The sequence below is a fragment of the Rhinatrema bivittatum genome, chromosome 16 (genome assembly GCF_901001135.1).
Source record: "Rhinatrema bivittatum chromosome 16, aRhiBiv1.1, whole genome shotgun sequence".
NCBI classification, from domain to species: Eukaryota; Metazoa; Chordata; class Amphibia; order Gymnophiona; family Rhinatrematidae; genus Rhinatrema; species Rhinatrema bivittatum.
The window spans coordinates 47,362,735-47,383,233 of NC_042630.1; the positions used below are offsets into that span (position 1 = coordinate 47,362,735).

Consider the following 20,499-nt stretch of genomic DNA (forward strand, 5'->3'; position numbering starts at 1 on the left):
GCCAGTGGTAGGTGTTCCACCTTCATGGAGCGGAAGGATGGAGGGCTGTCATCTTCCAATTAAATTAAAAAAAAACAAAAAAACAGGGATGGGATCCATCAGGTCTAGAGGACGCATATAAAGAGCAGGTAGTAAAACACTGCACGGAGCGGCAGTAGCCACAGAGGCATTCACGGAGCGAGATGCCAGTGGCCAGTGGTAGGTATCCACCTTCACGGAGCGGAAGGATGGAGGGCAGCCATCTCCTAATTAAAAAAAACAAACAGGGATGGGTTCATGGGCTATAGGTATTACCAATTATTAGGCTTTTCAATATTTGATGATAGTTAATGTGACTTTCAAGGCATACTTCACTTTCAATGCATATCCAGCATAGCTCCCTGTTTCAACGACAGGGGAGAAGAAAAACTAATACTTCACACATATCCAGCATTGCCCTCTGCTTCATGGCGGAGAGCTATGCTGCCGCTTACCCAACTAATCAAACTTAATATTTCACTTGGAAGCAGCTCCATCACTGCTCTCTACATTAATAGTGGGGGTGAAAGGGAATTAGAACATAAGGTTACTAAGAGCCAAGAGAAACAGATAAGTATGAGAAAAAATAAGTGTGAAGCTTGCTGGGCAGACTGGATGGACCGACTGGTCTTCTTCTGCCGTCATTTCTATGTTTCTATGTTTCTATATATGTTTTTTCATTGCCGTTGAAGTTGCATTAGGAGTATAAGGGCTTACTTGTTAAGGGTAGCAACTGCCACACCAGTAAGCTACCCCCAGTTACCCCCATGCACTCTTTTCTATATTTCCAACCTCTAGCTGTTAGGGATCTACAGTGCTTATCCCATGCCCCTTTGAATTACTTAAATATTTTCATCTTCACCAGCTCTTTCGGAAGTGTATTCCAGGCATTCACCACCCTCTCCATGAATAAATATTTCCTGACATTGGTTCTGAATCATTCTACCTGGAATTTCTTTTCATGACCCCTAGTTCTACTGATTTCTTTCCAATGGAAAAGGGTTGACATTTGTGTATCATTAAAACCTTTCAGATATATGAAGGTCTGTATCATATCTCCCCTGCATCTCCATTTTTCCAGGGTGCATATGTTCAGATCCTTCATCCTCTCCTCATAAGACACCATTTCAGTCACTCTTCTTTGGACTGCCACTATCCTGACTTTATCCTTTTTGAGATATGGGCACAAGTATCGGATGCAGTTCTACAGAAGAGCCCTCACTAAGGGCCTGTACAAGAGCATTATCAACTCGTTTTTCTTACTGGTTATTCCTCTCTCTATGCAACCCAGCATCATTCTGGCTTTAGCTATCACCTTGTCACATTGCTTCACCATCTTCAGATCATCAGACACTATCATACCGAGGTCCTTCTCCCAGTCCATGTGCATTCGTCTTTCACCGCCCATCACATAAATCTCTTTTGGATTGCTGCATCTCAGATGCATGACTTGGTACTTCTTGGCACAGTATCCCAGTTGCCAAATTTTTGACCACTCTTCAAGTTTTCTGAAATCACTTTTATTATCTCTACTCATTCAGACATGTCCACTCTGTTGCAGATCTTATTATCATCTACAAATAGGCAACATTTTCCTTCAATCCTTTCCGCCAGGTCACTCACAGAAATATTGAACAGAATTGGTCGCAAAACTGATCCCTGTGGCACTCCATTTAACACCGTTCTTCAGAGTAGGTTCCATTTATCATTACACACTAGAGATGTGCATTCGTTTCAATGAAATTGCCTAATTTGTCATGGTTCGGGGGACCCAAACCACAAAACGGATTTTCCCTGAACTTCGGGGAAAATTCATTTTTCTGGTTAGTGCGGGGGGAGGGGGAGGGGCACATTTATTAAAAATAAAACCCACCCCCAACCCTTCAAATTTACTGTATTACAATCCCCCCACCATCCCCATTCCTCCCCAAGACTTACTAAAAGTCCTGGTGGTCCAGCGGGATCCCGCGAGTGATCTCTCCCTCTGGGCCGTCGGGCTGTCGGGCCTGCTACGAATCAAAATGGTGCCGATGGCCCTTTGCCCTTACGATGTCACAGGGGCCGACCAATGGCACCGATAGCCCCTGAGACATATTAAGGGCAAAGGCTATCGGCGCCATTTTGAATACTGGCAGCCGACAGTGCGAGTGCAGGAGATTGCTCCAGGACCCCCACTGGACCACCAGGGACAAGTCTTGGGGGGTCAGGAGGCCCCTGTCTAGGAGCACAAGATGGTGCCGGCCATCCATTGCTCCTACCATGTGACGGGGGCTGACCAATGGCACCAGTAGCCCCTGTGACATCGTAAGGGAAAAGGCTATCGGCGCCATTTTGATTCGTAGCAGGCCCAACAGCCCGACGGCCCGGAGGGAGAGATCACTCGCTCGTGGGACCCTGCTGGACCACCAGCACTTTTAGTAAGTCTTGGGGAGAGATCGGGATGGTGGGGGGGGGGGGGGGTTGTAATACAGTAAATTTGAAGAGTTGAGGAGGGTTTTTTTCCGATTTGGATTTTTTTTTTTTAAATTCATTTTTCCGGGTTCGGGTTGGGTTTCAGCTTTGTTTTTGCCAAAAAACGATCCGTGGGATCGACCCAACCCAGAAAAATGAAACTCATCTCTATTACACACTGTCTCCTGTCAGTCAACCAGTTTGCAATCCACGCTACTACCTTGGCACTAACTCCCAAACTTCTCATCTTGTTCACGAGTCTCTATGTGAGTAGTCTATGGGTACACTGTCAATCAAAATGATGTCAGCCAATCAGCATTCACTTTCAGTCTAAGCCCTGCCCATGCCCACTCCCAACCTCACCCCTCCTGCCCCTGGCCACACCTCTCCTGCTCCTAGCCCCACCCCTAGCCCCACCCCTGTCCCCACCCATGCTCCTCCCCAATAGAAGTAAATGGAGTGGCACCTCCCACACCCCACACACAAACTAGCCCCCCTGTGATGTCACTGGTGTCCCCTCCCACACCCCACCCCAAGCCAAACTCCCTATGATGTCACTGGTATAACATCACCGGAAGTTCATCCCCTTGACCACAACCCCCCAAAACACCCCCCCCCCCCCCTATAATGCCATCAGAAAGGGCCCTGTTGCTTTTTAATGATAACAGAATTAATGGACTCTAGCTATTTTTTATTATCTCACCGGAAGTACAATACAAACTCAACCCACTCCCAAAAATGTATCCCCTAGAACATTAGCAGATATGTCCGTCACTTTTTAATGATGACAGAGCTGGAAGCAGGCTTATTTTTTTCTAGCCCCTCTGTTTTAAAAGTTACTAGCTGTGAGGTGGCAGAAGGCTGTGTCTCATTCTGTACACAGAGACAGGGAGAATCTCCCCCCCCCTTCCCTCCTCCCCTCACTGTAGATACCCATGCCCCAACTGCCCCTATCCTGGCAGAGTGAAATCTGAGCAGAGGATAATTAACAGCAAGCTGTTGGGTGTTGGAAGTTGTGGGACTTCAAAAGTGAATAAAACAAGGATTTAGTTTTCTTTTAAAAAACAGAACTCTGTGTTTACAGCCATACAAAAGAGACATGCACCATCAGATCTTAAATAAAATGTATTATGAACCAGATGCTGTAGATAGTTTTGCTGGTGTAAATCCATGCTGCTAAAACATGTAATCAAACAGTGACCAAAAAACAAGTGACTGGCTTACAGATCAACATAGAAACATAGAAACATAGAAATGACGGCAGAAAAAGACCAAATGGCCCATCCAGTCTGCTCAGCAAGCTCCCACACTTATATTCCCATACTTCTGTTTCACTGACCACCAAGTTCAGGGCCCTTGTTGGTAACTGTTTGATTCTAATTTCCTGCCACCCCCTGCCTTCGATGCAGAGAGTAATGTTGAAGTTGCATCAAAGGTAAATCATAAGGATTAATGGTTAAGGGTAGTAACCGCCGCATCAAACAAGTTACCCCAATGCTTGTTTACCCAGACTCACAGATCAATGCCTTGTTGGATGTTGTCTGAACGTAAATCCTCTTTTCCACATTTCCCCCTGCTGTTGAAGCATAGAGCAACGCTGTATATGCATTCAAAGTGAAGTGTCAGGCTTTATTGGTTTAGGATAGTAACCACTGCAATAAACAAGCTACCCCAATGCTTATTTGTTTACCCAGACTGTGTAGTTCAGTCCTTGTTGGTTGTTGTCTGAATGCAAATCCTCTTTTACACATTTCCCCTTGCCGTTGATATGGCGAGCAATGTTGGAGTTGCATTAACCATGTGAAGGCTTAGGGGCAGATTTTAAAACAAATGTATGCCCAATTTTATAACATGCACGTGCAGCTGCGTGCATGTTATAAAATAAGGGGTCAGCACACGCAAGAGGGTGCACACTAGTGCAAATTTTGCATGCCGAGCCCTCGGGGTGCCCCGCTGGCTTTCCCCGCCACCCCCACCTTCCCCTCCCTGTCCCACTCCCATCCCTAAAGAACCCCCCGTACCTCTTTGTTTTGTAAGTTACACTTGCCAGAGACCACTGTGCCAGAGTCCTCGGCCATGCCTCCAAGATCGCCCCCAGACCACCCAGGCATGCCCCCAGACCATCCGCCATGCCCCCAGACCATCTGCCCTGACCCTGTCCCGCTCCCATCCCGCCCCCTGCCCACCCATTCAGAAAAGCCCCGGGACATACGCGAATCCCGGGGCTTTACTCGCATCACCAGGCCTTTAAAATCTGCCCCTTATTAAGTAAGGGTAATAATCACCAGGTAGTAGCCATCACCATTTCAGCAAGCCACCCACTTGGCTATTCTCTTCATTCATATCCTCTAGCCTTTATGGTTCCACAGTGTTTATCCCATGCCCCTTTGAATTCCTTCACAGTTTTAGTCTTCACCACTTCCTCCGGAAGGGCATTCCAGGCATCCACCACCTTCTCCGTTAAGAAATACTTCCTGACATTGGTTCTAAGTCTTCCTCCCTGGAGTTTCAAATTGTGACCCCTAGTTCTACTGATTTTTTTCCAATGGAAATGGTTTGTTGTTGACCATGGATTATTAAAACCTTTCAAGTATCTGATAATCTGTTTCATATCACCCCTGCTCCTCCTCTCCTCCATTTAGGTTCTTCAATCTCTCTTCATAAGTCATTTTATGTATACCCTCCACCTTTTTGGTCGCCCTTCTCTGGACTGCCCCCATACTGTCTCTGTCCCTTTCGAAATATGGTCTCCAGAACTGAACACAGTACTTCAGGTACGGCCTCTCCAAGGCCCTGTACAAGGGGATCATCACTTCCTTTCTCTTACTAGATATTCCTCTCTCTATGTGTTATGAACTCTGCCCGCGGGTTTCCCCACGAGCAGGCCACTCACCCCATGCTGCTGATCTTCGCCGGCGCGGCTGGTCGCCACCGTCGGCCCTCCCTCACTGCCGGTGCCGCGGCCTTAAGTTCTCCATGCAGCCCAGAGGCCGTCTGCGTCTCTCCTCTTCACCGCGGCCGGAGCCGCGGACTTTTCCATCTTCTTCGGGGCCCGGGACCGCCCCGTTGCCGACTGCATCTTCGTGCCGCTTAGGTTGCATCCCCGGGCTGGCCGGCAGCTGGAGCCGCCCCCGGGGCTCCCCGCAGCGGCTGGAGCCGCAGTTCACATTGGGCCTGCGTCCCAGGCCAGCCCTGGCTCTGCTGAGACACTACGTCGGTGCAGGCCGCTGTCCGCGGTCCTGCACAGCTCCTGCTTAGGCGCCGGCGCACGTCTTCTTGCTGCATTTAAAGGGTCAGACACAGGAAGTGTCTTGGCCCCACCTTGGTGACTGTTTCCTGCTTCAGCCCTTTAAAGGGCTGCTCCGTCTGTTGTTCCTGGCCTTGCATCATGGTGACTTCACCCTGGAGGTTCCTCCTGCCAGAGCCTTTGTAAGGTCTTCTCGTCTTCGTGGAGATCCTCGTCTCGTCCGTCTATATCTTGTCAAGTCTTGATGCCTGAGGTCCTTGTCCAGGTGTCCTGATCTTCATGTCCTGGTGTCTCATCCTGATCCTCAGTTCCTGATGTTCCAAGTTCCAGGATGTCCTGTTCCTGTGTCTCGTCTTCGCTCTTGAGCCTTCTGGTACCGGTAGGCCGGGGGTCCCTCGGATGATGTGAGCCTGAGTGGACTAGCTGGTGGACATCTGTCCTGTGCTCCTGAGCCGTCATGTCCCGCCAGCCATTGTGGAGCTCCGGGCGACTTATGGCTCCGTCATCGAAGTTCTGCCATGACTGGACTCTCTCCTGCATCTGTCCCGTTCTCCTCGTGGTCCGTGACCAGCCTCTGGGCTGTGTAGGGCATGTAGTGGACAGGGAGGTCAGCGACCAGCCCATTGGATGCGCCCGTGAAGGTGGGCTGAGTAGGGTGCCCTGAGAGACAATGCAAAAGTCCTTCCAGCCATAGCCAAGTCCAAGTGTCTTGTCTGCGATGCCGTCTGCATCGATCCTAAGTCTCATCTGTGATGCCGTCTGCATCAGCCCAAGTGTCTTCGCCAGTGGTGCCAGCTTGAGATCTGGGCCTTCTGACCTGTTGGGCCTAGGAGTGGCCAACAGGTGGGATCCATCCCTGTGCCCAGGAGTGTCTATTTCCGCTAGCCAAGAGTCTTCGTCTAAGGATGCCATTGCATCAACCCTGTGTCTTTGTCCGGATGCCATCGCATCATCCCAGTGTCTTGTCTGTGATGCTGTTGCATCAATCTTCTTGTCTTCGTGTCAAGGTCCATCTGCCCTCAACCTCAGGCCAGGCCTGCTGCTCCATGCTGCTTGCAGCAGGTCTGAAAGGGCCCGGAATGGTCGGAGAACCATTCATCTTCCAACATCCTTGGATGTTGGCCATGGGAGCTTGCCGGCCTGGCTGAGGGCAAGATTGTTCAGCCATGCGGAGCCACCGTCAACCCTTGGCTCGGCCCGGAAGGTCTGGGTCAGGCTTAGACCCATGGGCACACAAAAAACACCGCTCTCAACACTATGCATCTATGCAGATGCATATTTACTACACAAACCTGCTAGGGTACATTTTAAAAGAAACAAAAGGTGATGATCTGCATGTACTGTAATTTGCATGTACATGTCCAAACTTGCACGACCGGATGTAGAAGATAGAGGTCACTTGAGAACATAATCTCCTTATAGCAGGGGCAGTAGCTGTTCGTGAAAAGCTTTAGCTTTGTGATCCTGAAAGTAAAATAATGGATTTGTATGCGACCCCTAAAAGGCTGGAAATGGAAAGTGAGCAGCAGCCAAAACTAAAGAGGTACCATAAGTGAAGAGGCCTTCTGAAAGATGTTGAAACAGAAGTTGATACACCAGTGCACAAATTGTACACTTGCAGGAAGAGACACGCAGATAAAATGACAGATCCAGAATCTGATGAACTTCCGTTGGGACAAAAACTTTTTGATTCACAGGATCCAGCCTTTGTCAATGAAAAGACTCATTGATAATAATGTACAGACTGTAAAATGGTTGATATAGCAACCATTTCATTAACTAAGGAATTAACATTGCAATGACCTAAGTGTGGGGGAAGTTGTCTGGACTCGAGATCTGTAAATTGTTAATCTAATCAGGGTGAGACAATGTATATGTGTGATCTTTGGAGGAAAAAAACAAGAGGCCTGGAAGACAAGCCATTCAAGAGAGATAGGCCTTCGCCATAAGTAGTGGTGGGGTTACTGTAGACAATACAGTTGTTCAACATGTGACGATTTGGGCAGAGAGTTTTGTGTTATAATACACAATATCTTTTAGGATTTCTGTGTGGGGGGATGAAGGAATACACACTGAAAAGATCATCAGTTTACAATTTATAAAGTGCCCCAAGACCTAAAGAGGCATTGATAACACACTACCTTTCATGAACAAAAGGGGGTAGATATTGTAATGACGTAGGTGCGAGTAGATGTCTGGACTCAAGATCTAATCAGGGAGAAACAATGTCCAGGAACCATTAAATCACAGAAGGTTCAACGGACTGTAGCTTTGTGAAATGGCTTCAGATCTAAAGAGATATTGACAATACACACAAAAGGCTTGTAAATGATAATCCAATCAAGAGAACTATCTTATACTATAAGGGGAGAGTCTGGGATAGTTGTAGCAGATGTCCATCACATGACAGAGAAGGGCCAGGTAGCTTTTGTGTTACAATACACAAGTTTTGAGGGATGCTAGTGGTTTTGCCCTTATGATGGAAATAAAAGGTATAGCCAGTGACCAGAAAGGTTCACCAGTCTGTAGTTTGTAAGGCCTGAAGAATTTTAAACAGAAATTGATTTTTCAAACAAAGAAAGGCAGAAGTCTGGATTTGTTAGTAAATTGTCACTCACTAAAAAGGCAGCAAAGAAAACTGAAAGGTGGGTTAATAGTGTTATTGTATCTTTTGTTTTTAGATATGATTTTAAAAGTGTGGTAAAAAAAAGTGTTTATTTTATTTTTATTATTAGAACAAGAAAATATTGCAAGAACGGATACAGTATAGAGTAGAGATGTGAATCGTGTGCCTGATTGTTTTAACGATCAGGTTCGGATGGAGGGAGAAAAAAATTGGATCGTTAGAGATGTGAATTGGAATCGGTTCCGATTCCAATTCACATCGTTAATTTTTTAGTGAGGCCTGAGCAGATAAAAAAACCCCCACCCCGACCCTTTACAAATGACCCCTTTGCTCTCCCACCCTCCCGACCCCCCCCCCAAATGTTAAATTACCTGGTGGTCCAGTGGGGGGGGGGGGGTCCCGGCGTGATCTCCCACTCTCGGGCCATCGGCGCCATTTTGGCTACCACTGATAAAAATGGCACCGATGGCCCGATAAAAAAACCCCACCCCGACCCTTTACAAATTACCCCTTTGCTTCTCCCACCCTCCTGACCCCCCAAAAAACCTTTTACATGTACCTGGTGGTCTAGCAGGGGGTCCGGGAGCTATCCCTTCAATCATACCCTCGGTGCCGGTGCTGGACTGGTTTCAAAATGGCGCCGATCGCCTTTGCCCTCGCTATGTCACAGGGAGCGACTGTCGCTCCCTGTGACATAGTGAGGGCAAAGGCGATCGACTGCCAGGCAGTCGATGTAAAATTACACGAGTAAGTTGTTGCCAGGCAGTCGATCGCCTTTGCCCTCACTATGTCACAGGGAGCGACTGTTGCTCCCTGTGACATAGCGAGGGCAAAGGCAATTGGCGCCATTTTGAAACCAGTCCAGCACCGGCACCGAGGGTATGATTGAAGGGATGGCTCCCAGACCCCCCGCTAGACCACCAGGTACATGTAAAAGGTTTTTTGGGGGGGTCGGGAGGGTGGGAGAAGCAAAGGGGTAATTTGTAAAGGGTCGGGGTGGGTTTTTTTTTTATCGGGCCATCGGCGCCATTTTTATCAGTGGTAGCCAAAATGGCGCCGATGGCCCAAGAGCGGGAGATCACGCCGGGCCCCCCCCCCCCCCCACTGGACCACCAGGTAATTTAACATTTTGGGGGGGGGTCGGGAGGTTGGGGGAGGGTAAAGGATTGGTTTTAAAGGGTCGGGGTAGGTTTAGGGGTTGTTTTGGTGTGCCGGTTTTCCCGCCCTCCCCCCCAATAATTCCCGTACTCGATTTAACGATTTTTCACGATAAATCGAGGGAATTCCTATTGTATCGAGTCCCTTACCGATTAATGACAATTTTAAAATTATCGGACGATAATTTAAATCGTTAAAAAACGATTCACATCCCTAGTATAGAGCACAGACCAGCAGCCTGGTTGCAGCGAGGTCTCAGTGTTGCGCATCCATGCCGCATTGGTGCCGCGACCAGGCCTGCTCACCTCGCGCTTCCCTCCACCAGCTCTGGCTCCTCTTCCTTTGCCGCCGCTGCCAGCTCCCAACATCGCCGACGCTCTCCTCGGGCATCTCCGGCTTCCTCCACGCGGCAGGCCTCTCAGCGGAGCTCCCGTAGGGGCTCTGCGTCCTCAGCATCCTCGGCTCCACCCCAAGGTGCGCGCATAACCGTCTCCACATTTAAAGGGCCGAGGACGAGAACCTCGACCCGGACGCCTCCCGATGACGTCACCTAGCAGGACTATATAATGCAAGGCCCTGTCCCCTGGACCTCGCCTTGGCAATCGGGTCGACACCTCTGGTATAGCTAGTTGCCGTCCTACATTCCTGTGTGTTCCTGCTTCCTTGATCCAGTCTCTGTTCCAGTGTTCCTGCATTCCTATGTTCCCGTGGCCCTCTCTGTGTCCCAGCGTCTGTCCTGATTCCTGCTCCATGTTCCTCCTCTGGTAGTACCTTCTTGGACTGATACTCGATACTTAACTCTGCTTGCCTGACCATGTTTGACTGCTGTCTGGACCTGACCTCTGCTTGCCTGACCACGTCGAACGTTGCCTGGAACTGACTGCCACTTGCCTTTGGACCATGCTGACTGCCGCCTGGAACTGACCCTTGCTTGGCTGGCCACGCTGACTGCCACCTGGAACTGATCTCTGCTTGCCTTGACTACACTCGGACTGATCTCATAACTGATCCTTGCTTTGTCTGACCACTCTCGGACGGATACCCTGGCTTTGACACTTGCGCTCCATTTAAATACTCTGTTTGCTCCTCCTGTGACCACCAGACCAGCCTGCTCGGACGCTGCCCGTGGCCTACCTCAGACTAGAACACTAGACACTGCTATCTCGCCTGGAAGACTTTCATTTCCTGTTGCCTTCCTGAGGTCTCTGGTGATCCTTGTTCGGGTCTAGTCCCTCCTCTCTTCACCAGCCACACACCTTTGCTCGTGATGGGCACACCTCTCCGCTACCTCTCCAAAAGACCCTCCGAGGCCCACCTAAGTCCAGGCGGTCCGGGTATCCAAGGGCTCAACCTGCAGAAACCCCGGATTGCTATTGGCGAAGCTCCAGCTAGCTTCTGTCTCCTTGTGTACTCCACCTCCTGGTGGCAGGTGCTATCTGGGTCCAACCAGTGGTCCATACCAATCCTGCAGCAGGCCAAGGGTCCACCTCCAGCACAACATATACAGTTAAGCCTCCAATTAGTTCTCATCTGTATAAATGAAAATATATTACCATGTGTTTTTTACATAAAAGACCAAGAGTAGCATATGCCAAAGAAATCTGACAAAAGATCATACCAAAAACCAAGAGATAAACAAAATAGTAAGAATTTATACTGTTATAGTTTTACAAAATTCTTCTTAAAATATTGTAAAATCAATAAAAAGTATGACCCCCCCATGTTCATTTTTTATTATTATTTTTAATTTTTAGACCATGAAAATGCTACAAAAGGATCTATTTCTGAAAGAAAAGACAGTGAGAACCTAAGAGACAGCGGACCAGCACATAGTGACACAGTAGAGAAAGAATGTGAAAGCATGGCCTTAGATAATTGTACTGATGACAATGTTTCAGGGGGGTTGATAAATAATTGTATATCAGGCCCCTCTGAAAATGCATCTGCAGAAAATGAACTGGTTAATTTTGTGCAATTTGTGAGAAAGTGTTGCTTGAAGACAAATGACAGACCTGAATTCCATAAAACTGTTTTTATGTTGCTACATGATGACCATGTCAACAACTTGATCGTTTGAGAAATCCTTCAGTTCTTGAGGAAAATATTAGAACCACCACAGGTCAAATACTCAATGAAGAAATGAAAGGTATACTTCAAAGTTCTGGTATGTCTGAATATGAGAAAGCCAAACACTATTCAGAAGTGCTACAGCGCTATCTGGTGCTTAACAGACATGGAAAAATGGAAAAGAGGAAGAATAAATCTGTAGCTATCCCTGCAGGATGATACAGCAACCTCTGCATTTCTAGAGCACAATAGCAAACCAGACCCCATCCTGCAGGAAGTAGGGATGTGAATCGTTTTTGAACGATTAAAATTATCGTTAGATAATTTTAAAATCATCCTAAATCGTTAGAGTGCACGATACAATACAAATGCCCCCGATTTATCATCAGGGGCATTTGTATTGTATCGTTAAATAGGGCATGGGAATTATTTGGGGGAGGGCGGGAAAACCGGCACACCAAAACAACCCCTAAACCCACCCCGACCCTTTAAAACCAATTCCTTACCCTCCCCCACCCTCCCGAACCCCCCCAAAATGTTAAATTACCTGGTGGTCCGGGGGGGGTCCAGGCGCGATCTCCCGCTCTCGGGCCATTGGCACCATTTTGGCTGCCACTAATTAAAATGGCGCCGATGGCCCGATAAAAAAAAACAAAACACCCGACCCTTTAAATCGACCCCCCTTAGCCTCCCCCACCCTCCCGACCCTTTTTTTTTAGGGAGGCCCACGCCGCTAAAAAAAAACAACCCACCCGACCCTTTAAATCGACCCCACCCTCCCAACCCCCCCAAAACCTTTTAAAATTACTTGGTCGGCCAGGGGGGGCCTCTGGGGGCCTCTGGGAGAGATCCAGGGGGGCCTCGGGGAGAGGAGAGATCCAAGGGGGCCTCGGGGAGAGATTTCCTGTTCCCAGGCATCAGCTGTTCTAAAAAAAATGGCGCCGATGCCCCTTTGCCCTTACCATGTGACAGGGTATCCGTGCCATTGGTCGGCCCCTGTCACATGGTAGGAGCACTGGATGGCCGGCACCATCTTTAAAGATGGCGCCGGCCATCTTTACTCATCAGCCCTACCCCGAGGCCTCGATTGCTCTGCCTGTCCGTCCAGGCCTTATGTTCCTACAAGTGTTTGACCTCGATTGCTGTGCCTGTCAGTCCAGGCCTTACGTCCCTAGGTGGCATTGACTTCTGTCCTCGACTAAGATATGTGAATTGGAATCGTTTCCGATTCCAATTCACATCGCTAATTTTTTTTTTTTAGGGAGGCCCGCGCCTCTTAACGATCAGATTCAGCTGGGGGGGGGGGGAGGAAATCTGATCGTTAAGATATGTGAATTGGAATCGTTTCCGATTCCAATTCACATCGTTAATTTTTTTTTTAGGGAGGCCCGCGCTGCTAAAAAAAAAAAACCCATCCGACCCTTTAAATCGACCCCACCCTCCTGACACCCCAAAACCTTTTAAAATTACCTGGTGGTCCAGGGGGGCCTCGGGGAGAGATCCAGGGTAGGGATGTGAATCGTTTTTCAACGATTAAAATTATCGTCCGATAATGTTTATATCGTCTTAAATCGTTATAGAACACGATACAATAGAAATTCTAACGATTTATCGTTAAAAATCGTTAAATCGTGTTAGTGCGCACTAACTCGAGTTAGTGCGCACTAACGGGGAGTTAGTGCGCACTAACTCGATTTAGTGCGCACTAACTGAAAATGATACAAATAAACACTTTCCAGGTCACTGAAGGTCAGTTAGGAATGAATATGTGTTCCTATTGGCTGGCTGCCCTCTTATCTATTGATATTACCAAGGTTACCACTGAGGTGATGGTTGGGGGGATGGGAAATGGAACTGGAAACTAACGAACACCAACAGAAAATGAAACAAAGTGTTCACACTTCCCAGGTCAGTAAAGGTCACTTAGGAATGAATATGTATGTATGTATTCCTATTGGCTGGCTGTGCTCTTATCTATTGATGTTACCAATATGGTTGGGGGGATGTGAAATGGAAACAGTTGGAAGCTTGACAAAAAAAGTAATGTAATGATCAGCACTCACGTGACTAGAACTTGTTTGTTTATTATTTTTGTTAGCAGGCACCTGAAATGCTAGTGCATGTTGAATTTGCCAATCACTGTGCATTTTAGAAAGGTGGTCCTGGCTGGAACTGTACACAGTTCAAATATATGTAATTGATTGTTGGTAAGTGTATTTTTTAAGTAGCCACACTGGCACCAGTATGTTTACTTTTCCTCCTACTTAACTCACTAGCTCAGCTTTGTAAGAAGGGCTTCTCTGCTTGTGTGTTGTTTTTGTTTGGTGTGAGGAGAGCAGAAACATCAGATCTTTATTCAATCTACTACAGTCATCTCTTACAGTGCCCTATCCCTATTAATACCAGGAGTGTTGTGATCTTCCTGCACACAGTGCCCTAACCCTGATACCAGTCTGAGACAGCTTCCTCCCTGCATTACTAGTGAGAGGCTGGCTTCACAGACAGGGGGGAGCTGCCTGACCCTCACTCCTGACTTCCCCCATGTCCCAGCTAGTGAATGGTGTGTGGGTGAGGGGGGGGGGGGGGGATGGTGAAGTCTGAGACAGCTCCCTCCCTGCATTACTAGTGAGAGGCTGGCTTCACAGACAGGGGGGAGCTGCCTGACCCTCACTCCTGACTTCCCCCATGTCCCAGCTAGTGAATGGTGTGTGGGTGAGGGGGGGGGGGAGGATGGTGAAGTCTGAGACAGCTCCCTCCCTGCATTACTAGTGAGAGGCTGGCTTCGCAGACAGGGGGGGAGCTGCCTGACCCTCACTCCTGACTTCCCCCATGTCCCAGCTAGTGAATGGTGTGTGGGTGTGGGGGGGGGGGGGGGGAGGATGGTGAAGTCTGAGACAGCTCCCTCCCTGCATTACTAGTGAGAGGCTGGCTTCACAGACAGGGGGGAGCTGCCTGACCCTCACTCCTGACTTCCCCCATGTCCCAGCTAGTGAATGGTGTGTGGGTGAGGGGGGGGGGGAGGATGGTGAAGTCTGAGACAGCTCCCTCCCTGCATTACTAGTGAGAGGCTGGCTTTGCAGACAGGGGGGAGCTGCCTGACCCTCACTCCTGACTTCCCCCATGTCCCAGATAGTGAATGGTGTGTGGGTGAGGGGGGGGGGGAGGATGGTGAAGTCTGAGACAGCTCCCTCCCTGCATTACTAGTGAGAGGCTGGCTTCGCAGACAGGGGGGAGCTGCCTGACCCTCACTCCTGACTTCCCCCATGTCCCAGCTAGTGAATGGTGTGTGGGTGTGGGGGGGGGGGGAGGATGGTGAAGTCTGAGACAGCTCCCTCCCTGCATTACTAGTGAGAGGCTGGCTTCACAGACAGGGGGAGCTGCCTGACCCTCACTCCTGACTTCCCCCATGTCCCAGCTAGTGAATGGTGTGTGGGTGAGGGGGGGGGGGAGGATGGTGAAGTCTGAGACAGCTCCCTCCCTGCATTACTAGTGAGAGGCTGGCTTCACAGACAGGGGGGAGCTGCCTGACCCTCACTCCTGACTTCCCCCATGTCCCAGCTAGTGAATGGTGTGTGGGTGAGGGGGAGGGGGGAGGATGGTGAAGTCTGAGACAGCTCCCTCCCTGCATTACTAGTGAGAGGCTGGCTTCACAGACAGGGGGGAGCTGCCTGACCCTCACTCCTGACTTCCCCCATGTCCCAGCTAGTGAATGGTGTGTGGGTGAGGGGGGGGGGAGGATGGTGAAGTCTGAGACAGCTCCCTGCATTACTAGTGAGAGGCTGGCTTCACAGACAGGGGGGAGCTGCCTGACCCTCACTCCTGACTTCCCCCATGTCCCAGCTAGTGAATGGTGTGTGGGTGAGGGGGGGGGGGGGAGGATGGTGAAGTCTGAGACAGCTCCCTCCCTGCATTACTAGTGAGAGGCTGGCTTCACAGACAGGGGGGAGCTGCCTGACCCTCACTCCTGACTTCCCCCATGTCCCAGCTAGTGAATGGTGTGTGGGTGAGGGGGGGGGGGAGGATGGTGAAGTCTGAGACAGCTCCCTCCCTGCATTACTAGTGAGAGGCTGGCTTCACAGACAGGGGGGAGCTGCCTGACCCTCACTCCTCCAGGGTATTGTGATCTTCCTGCACACAGTGCCCTATCCCTGATACCAGGGGTGTTGTGATCTTCCTGCATGCAGTGCCCTATCCCTATTAATTCCAGGAGTGTTGTGATCTTCCTGCATGCAGTGCCCTATCCCTATTAATACCAGGAGTGTTGTGATCTTCCTGCATGCAGTGCCCTATCCCTGATATCGGGATGTGTGCAAGAAGATCACAACACCCCCGGTATCAGGAATAGGGCACTGTGTGCAGGAAGATCACAACACCCCCAGTATCAGGAATAGGGCACTGTGTGCAGGAAGATCACAACACCCCTGGTATTAGGGATAGGGCACTGTGTGCAGGAAGATCACAACACTCCTGGTATTAATAGGGATAGGGCACTGTGTGCAGGAAGATCACAATACCACTGGTATCAGGGTTAGGGCACAAGTTCTAGTCACATTGACTGATCACATTACTTGTTTTGTCAAGCTACCAACTGTTTCCATTTCCCATCCCCCATATACTGTCAGTAGGAAACTTGGTAACATGAATAAATAAGAGGGCAGCCAATAGGAATACATATTCATTCCTAAACTGACCTTAACTGACCTGAAAAGTGTCAAATTGTATCATTTTCAGTTAGTGCGCACTAACTCCCGTTAGTGCGCACTAACTCGAGTTAGTGCGCACTAATCGGAAAAAACGATTTTTAACGATTTTTTAACTAAAAAATCGTGCCTAAGACGATTTTCTTGCCCTGCCACACGATTTCTATCGTTAAGACGATATGGAAAACGATTCACATCCCTAATCCAGGGGGTCTCGGGGAGAGGAGAGATCCAGGGGGGCCTTGGGGAGAGATTTCCTGTTCCCAGGCATCAGCTGTGCTATCAAATTTTCAGTTAATTCCTTTTCCTGTATGTGTAACCTCTCCCCCCCCCCCCCGCCAACTCCCCCAAACCCATCCTGAGTTGAATGTGCCCATCTACAGTGCTCCTTATATGGAGAGTCCTAGTCATCATCTTAAAGATTCTCTCTCTTTCTCACTCTCACTCTCATAAAAACATTTGCGCTGCTAACATGGGTAGAATGCACAGCAAAAAGGTGTAGTTAAATCCTGCTTTACTCTACCGCATTCCATGCTAGGAGACCCTCATTCCCATTAACTCTGCCAAAACTCCTCCCACTTGGATATAAAATGTAAAATTTGCATACTAATGTGTGATGTACTACTTATTGCTTTCATTATATCTGTTAATGCTGCGTTAGAAATGACACTCTTTGTTTGGCCACTGCTGGAAGCAGGATAATGGCTTGGTGGACCATTGGTCTTACTAAGTATGGCAATGATTAAGTCTTTATGCATTTGAATTTGGTAGGGTTAATCTTAAGTTTATAGAAGGTCATTGTCAAAGCCATTTCTGACAGTAAAACATCAATCTCTTCTAATTATCAATATGGAAATAAATATTCATGCATTGAGTTCCATCATTCTTCGCGGCAGTGTTGGAGAGGAAATAAGATTTACACAACTAATTTACATTTTAAAAAGTATGAGGTGAATTTTCAAAATGTTACTCACATTAAAATTAGCTTAAATATGCATAAACAGTCTCTATTCATGTAACCAGTACTTTATAAAAGTTGAAAATGGATGTGTATTTTCACTTTCACATGCACACATGTTCGCACATAAATAGGAGATGAATCTAGTGACATTCCAGTGTGGAGCAACAGTGAAGCAGCTAAGTCAGCTTTAAAACAACAACTTACTCGTGTAATTTTACACTTGCTAATTATCCTGCAGAAGTGATATTTAAAGTGTTTGTAGTATATTGTTTTGTTGGATAGTGGTCTGGGTGAACTGAGGGGAGTTCAGGCTGAAGAACCAGAAGGATCTTGATGATCTGGAGATGGACTAGGGAAAATGGTGGACTATGTGGTAAACTGATTAATATCATTTATATGAGAATATTTTAAATTTTGCCAACTTATTTGCATAATTTGGTACTTGCTTGAATAAGTCCCATGTTATTTCCTAATGTAAATTATACATTGTCATGCTTTTTAAATAGGTAGGAAAAGTTTTCATGTGCAAAGCAATGATAAACACTGTTTCCATGCATACAGTGTACATGGGTAAAGATATGTGTATTTTATAGTGCATGTGTATCTGATATACGGGGGGTATAAAATGCTAGCATAGATTTGCATGCAGCCATATATGAATATATATGCTGCAGCGCATAGTTATGTGAAGTTATCCTCTATGCATCTAAATGTTCCCACAAAACCTACAGTTTAGCAGGTGTAGATCTTTGTAGGTAGTTTTCCCAGTATACATTTATTTCAAAGTGAAAGTACAAGTGAAAGAAATGAGAGTAAAGTCTACAGGTAAAATCTATGCACAGACATTTCCAGCTTTGAAGGTTACCCTCTATATAGGTCAAGTCAATGAGATATTTCTGTGAAGGATGTCTTTAGGCTTTAAATGTGCTGTAATCATCCTTAAGAAGAACAATGCTCTGTATGGGTGAATTGTACAGTTGGGTATAAAGTGAAAGCTGAGAATCGTACCTGTGGGTAGTGATAGATCTTGAACACTTTGGACAGCTGCATCGATACCTCAGATGGAAGGCCTTCAATGACAGCAGTGAGCAGGCCTTTTGTCCTACATTGGTAATTAGGGAGGCCATAGAACCTCTCTGAAAACAGATCCATTAAAACTTTAGTTGATAGAAATGGGTTGTTGCAAATCCTGTACAGCTGAAGCCCAAGTGTGATGTTGGGTAAAAGCTCCGGGTTCTTGTTGATATCCATCACAGCAGAAATAAAGGCCAGGAAATTATAATAATACATGTTGTCAGAGCTGAAATGTTTTAAAATGTAAAATCAAGTTAGTATCTAAGTAGGAAGTATAGGCAATAGGCATATGTTCACTGAAGAATATATAATAGTAATAGAGAGAGAAGAGAAAGAGAGAGAATTCTTGTGGCACTGGTTGGCCAGCATATTTTTACAGTGAAACAAAAAAGACTGATAACAATTACCCTTATATCGCTGATTTTTCAAAGTTATTTACCTGCATAAAACTCAATGTTATGTATGTAAATGTGAATAGTGAACTGAATTCCCCATCTTTGGATGGCTACTAACCCTCGATAGGACCATAAAAGAGTTAAAGTCTGGATTTTAAGAAGCACCGAGTACTCGCATGTCTCCCGGTCCTTGCACAAATGGAAAAGGTAAAAAAAAGAGGCAGATTATGGGCAGGGTCTGGGAGCTTTAAGGGTTTGGGGTTACAAGGGTAAAAGGGAGGCATATTAACGAGGGGGGTTAGGAAGTCCTATCCATCACATACATGAACTGAGAAAGGACCAGAGAACTTGAAATTGTGTTGGCACGTGTATCTAATAAAATTCCCCACTTATGCGGTAGAGTCGTATGTTAAATAATGGTCGCGTCTCTGTGTGTGAGCCGACATACATGCATACATGTGCGCTCACGCAACTGTTTCAAAGTTACCATCTTAATGTCTCTTCAGGATTGCAACCACTCCTGACTATTCACAGTCTTGTTTTCCCCAGGGTCGGGAGTCTTTCTTGGTGGGGTAAAGACTTATCTTTCAGGGCCCGGAGTAACAGGAGTGACTTTTGGTGACTTTCCTTTCCCTGAGAGAGGGGAGCATGTTTCCTTCTCTGTGTGTGGTGCAAGTGACAATAAATACTAGGGATGTGCAATCATTTAGGAAAAATTAGGCAATTTCAATGGGTAACCCGAAAATCGAATTAGGCAATTTCAATGGGGAACCCAAAAATGAACCAAATTTTCCTGAAATTTCGGTTTAGTAGTCAGAGCAGTGGGCTGCAAACCAGGAGACCTGGCTTCAAGTCCAACTGTTGTTCCTTGTGACCTTGGCCAAGTCACTTTACCCTCCATTGTCTCAGGTACAAACATAGGTTGTTTTTTTCCAAGCTGCATCAGCACCATAACTCGTGGTGCGATGCTAATTTAGAAAAGGGGTGGAATTTCTGGCCAAGTGGGCTGGATTTGCAAGTTGCAAACCCATATCACACAGTTTTAACACAGCAAATAACTACACCTCTTTCATATGTGTTAAGCTGTGTGATATGGCTTTAGAGTACTTTGCAATGTTTTTGTTCATAGCATTGTTAGTCTTTTAAGCTACAGGGGGAGAAAGAGAGAGAGACTAAACCAAAATGTCCTCCTACTAGGTAGGTATTTATATCTCTATATGAGGCCCACATAGTTACTCGAGGTGAGGTTTAGTAGGTATTAGTGTAGGAGTTAGGGGCCACTTTGACTTTCAGAGTGAGATGTACAAACAGAACAGTGCTCTCTTGTGAAGATTTGATGACCTTCGGAGTGAGGAAACTCACCCAAAGATGAGATTTGTGCAATGTTCTCGCCACCTAGCTTGATGGACTCTCTAATTGGGTAACAGGCCTTAGATTGTAAGCCCTCTGGGATAGGAAAAATACCTACACTACCTGAATATAATCCACTTTGAAGTGCTATCTGGAATCTATTTGTAAGATATATATTTATATATGTTTTTTGTTTGTTTATTTATTTATATTTATATCTTACTCTGAAACTCCCAGAACAAAGCACTACATTTTGATATCTGGTACAATATTTAGAAGCAAGTATAGAAATCAAATATTATTTGTAAATTAATCCCTGGTTTTGTTCTCAGCCATAGACATATGCTTATTCAAACCATCAAGATACACAACTCCTGGACGATCATACACCACTTCTAATTGTACACATGAATTGTAAGGTTGGAGTACCTTACTAAATATTTAAACATGTG

At 47.0% G+C, this 20,499-nt stretch overlaps 1 protein-coding gene across 1 annotated transcript in view; it reads right to left on the minus strand.

The window, feature by feature from the left end:
• The window catches only part of LOC115077628 (vomeronasal type-2 receptor 26-like), a 66,719-nt gene extending 48,201 nt beyond the window's left edge, over positions 1-18,518 (minus strand). The window contains exon 1 of the mRNA XM_029579923.1: positions 18,237-18,518. Coding sequence (XP_029435783.1) covers positions 18,237-18,518 — 282 coding nt within the window. The remainder of the gene's footprint in view (positions 1-18,236) is intronic.
• Between the last annotated feature and the right edge of the window lie 1,981 nt (positions 18,519-20,499).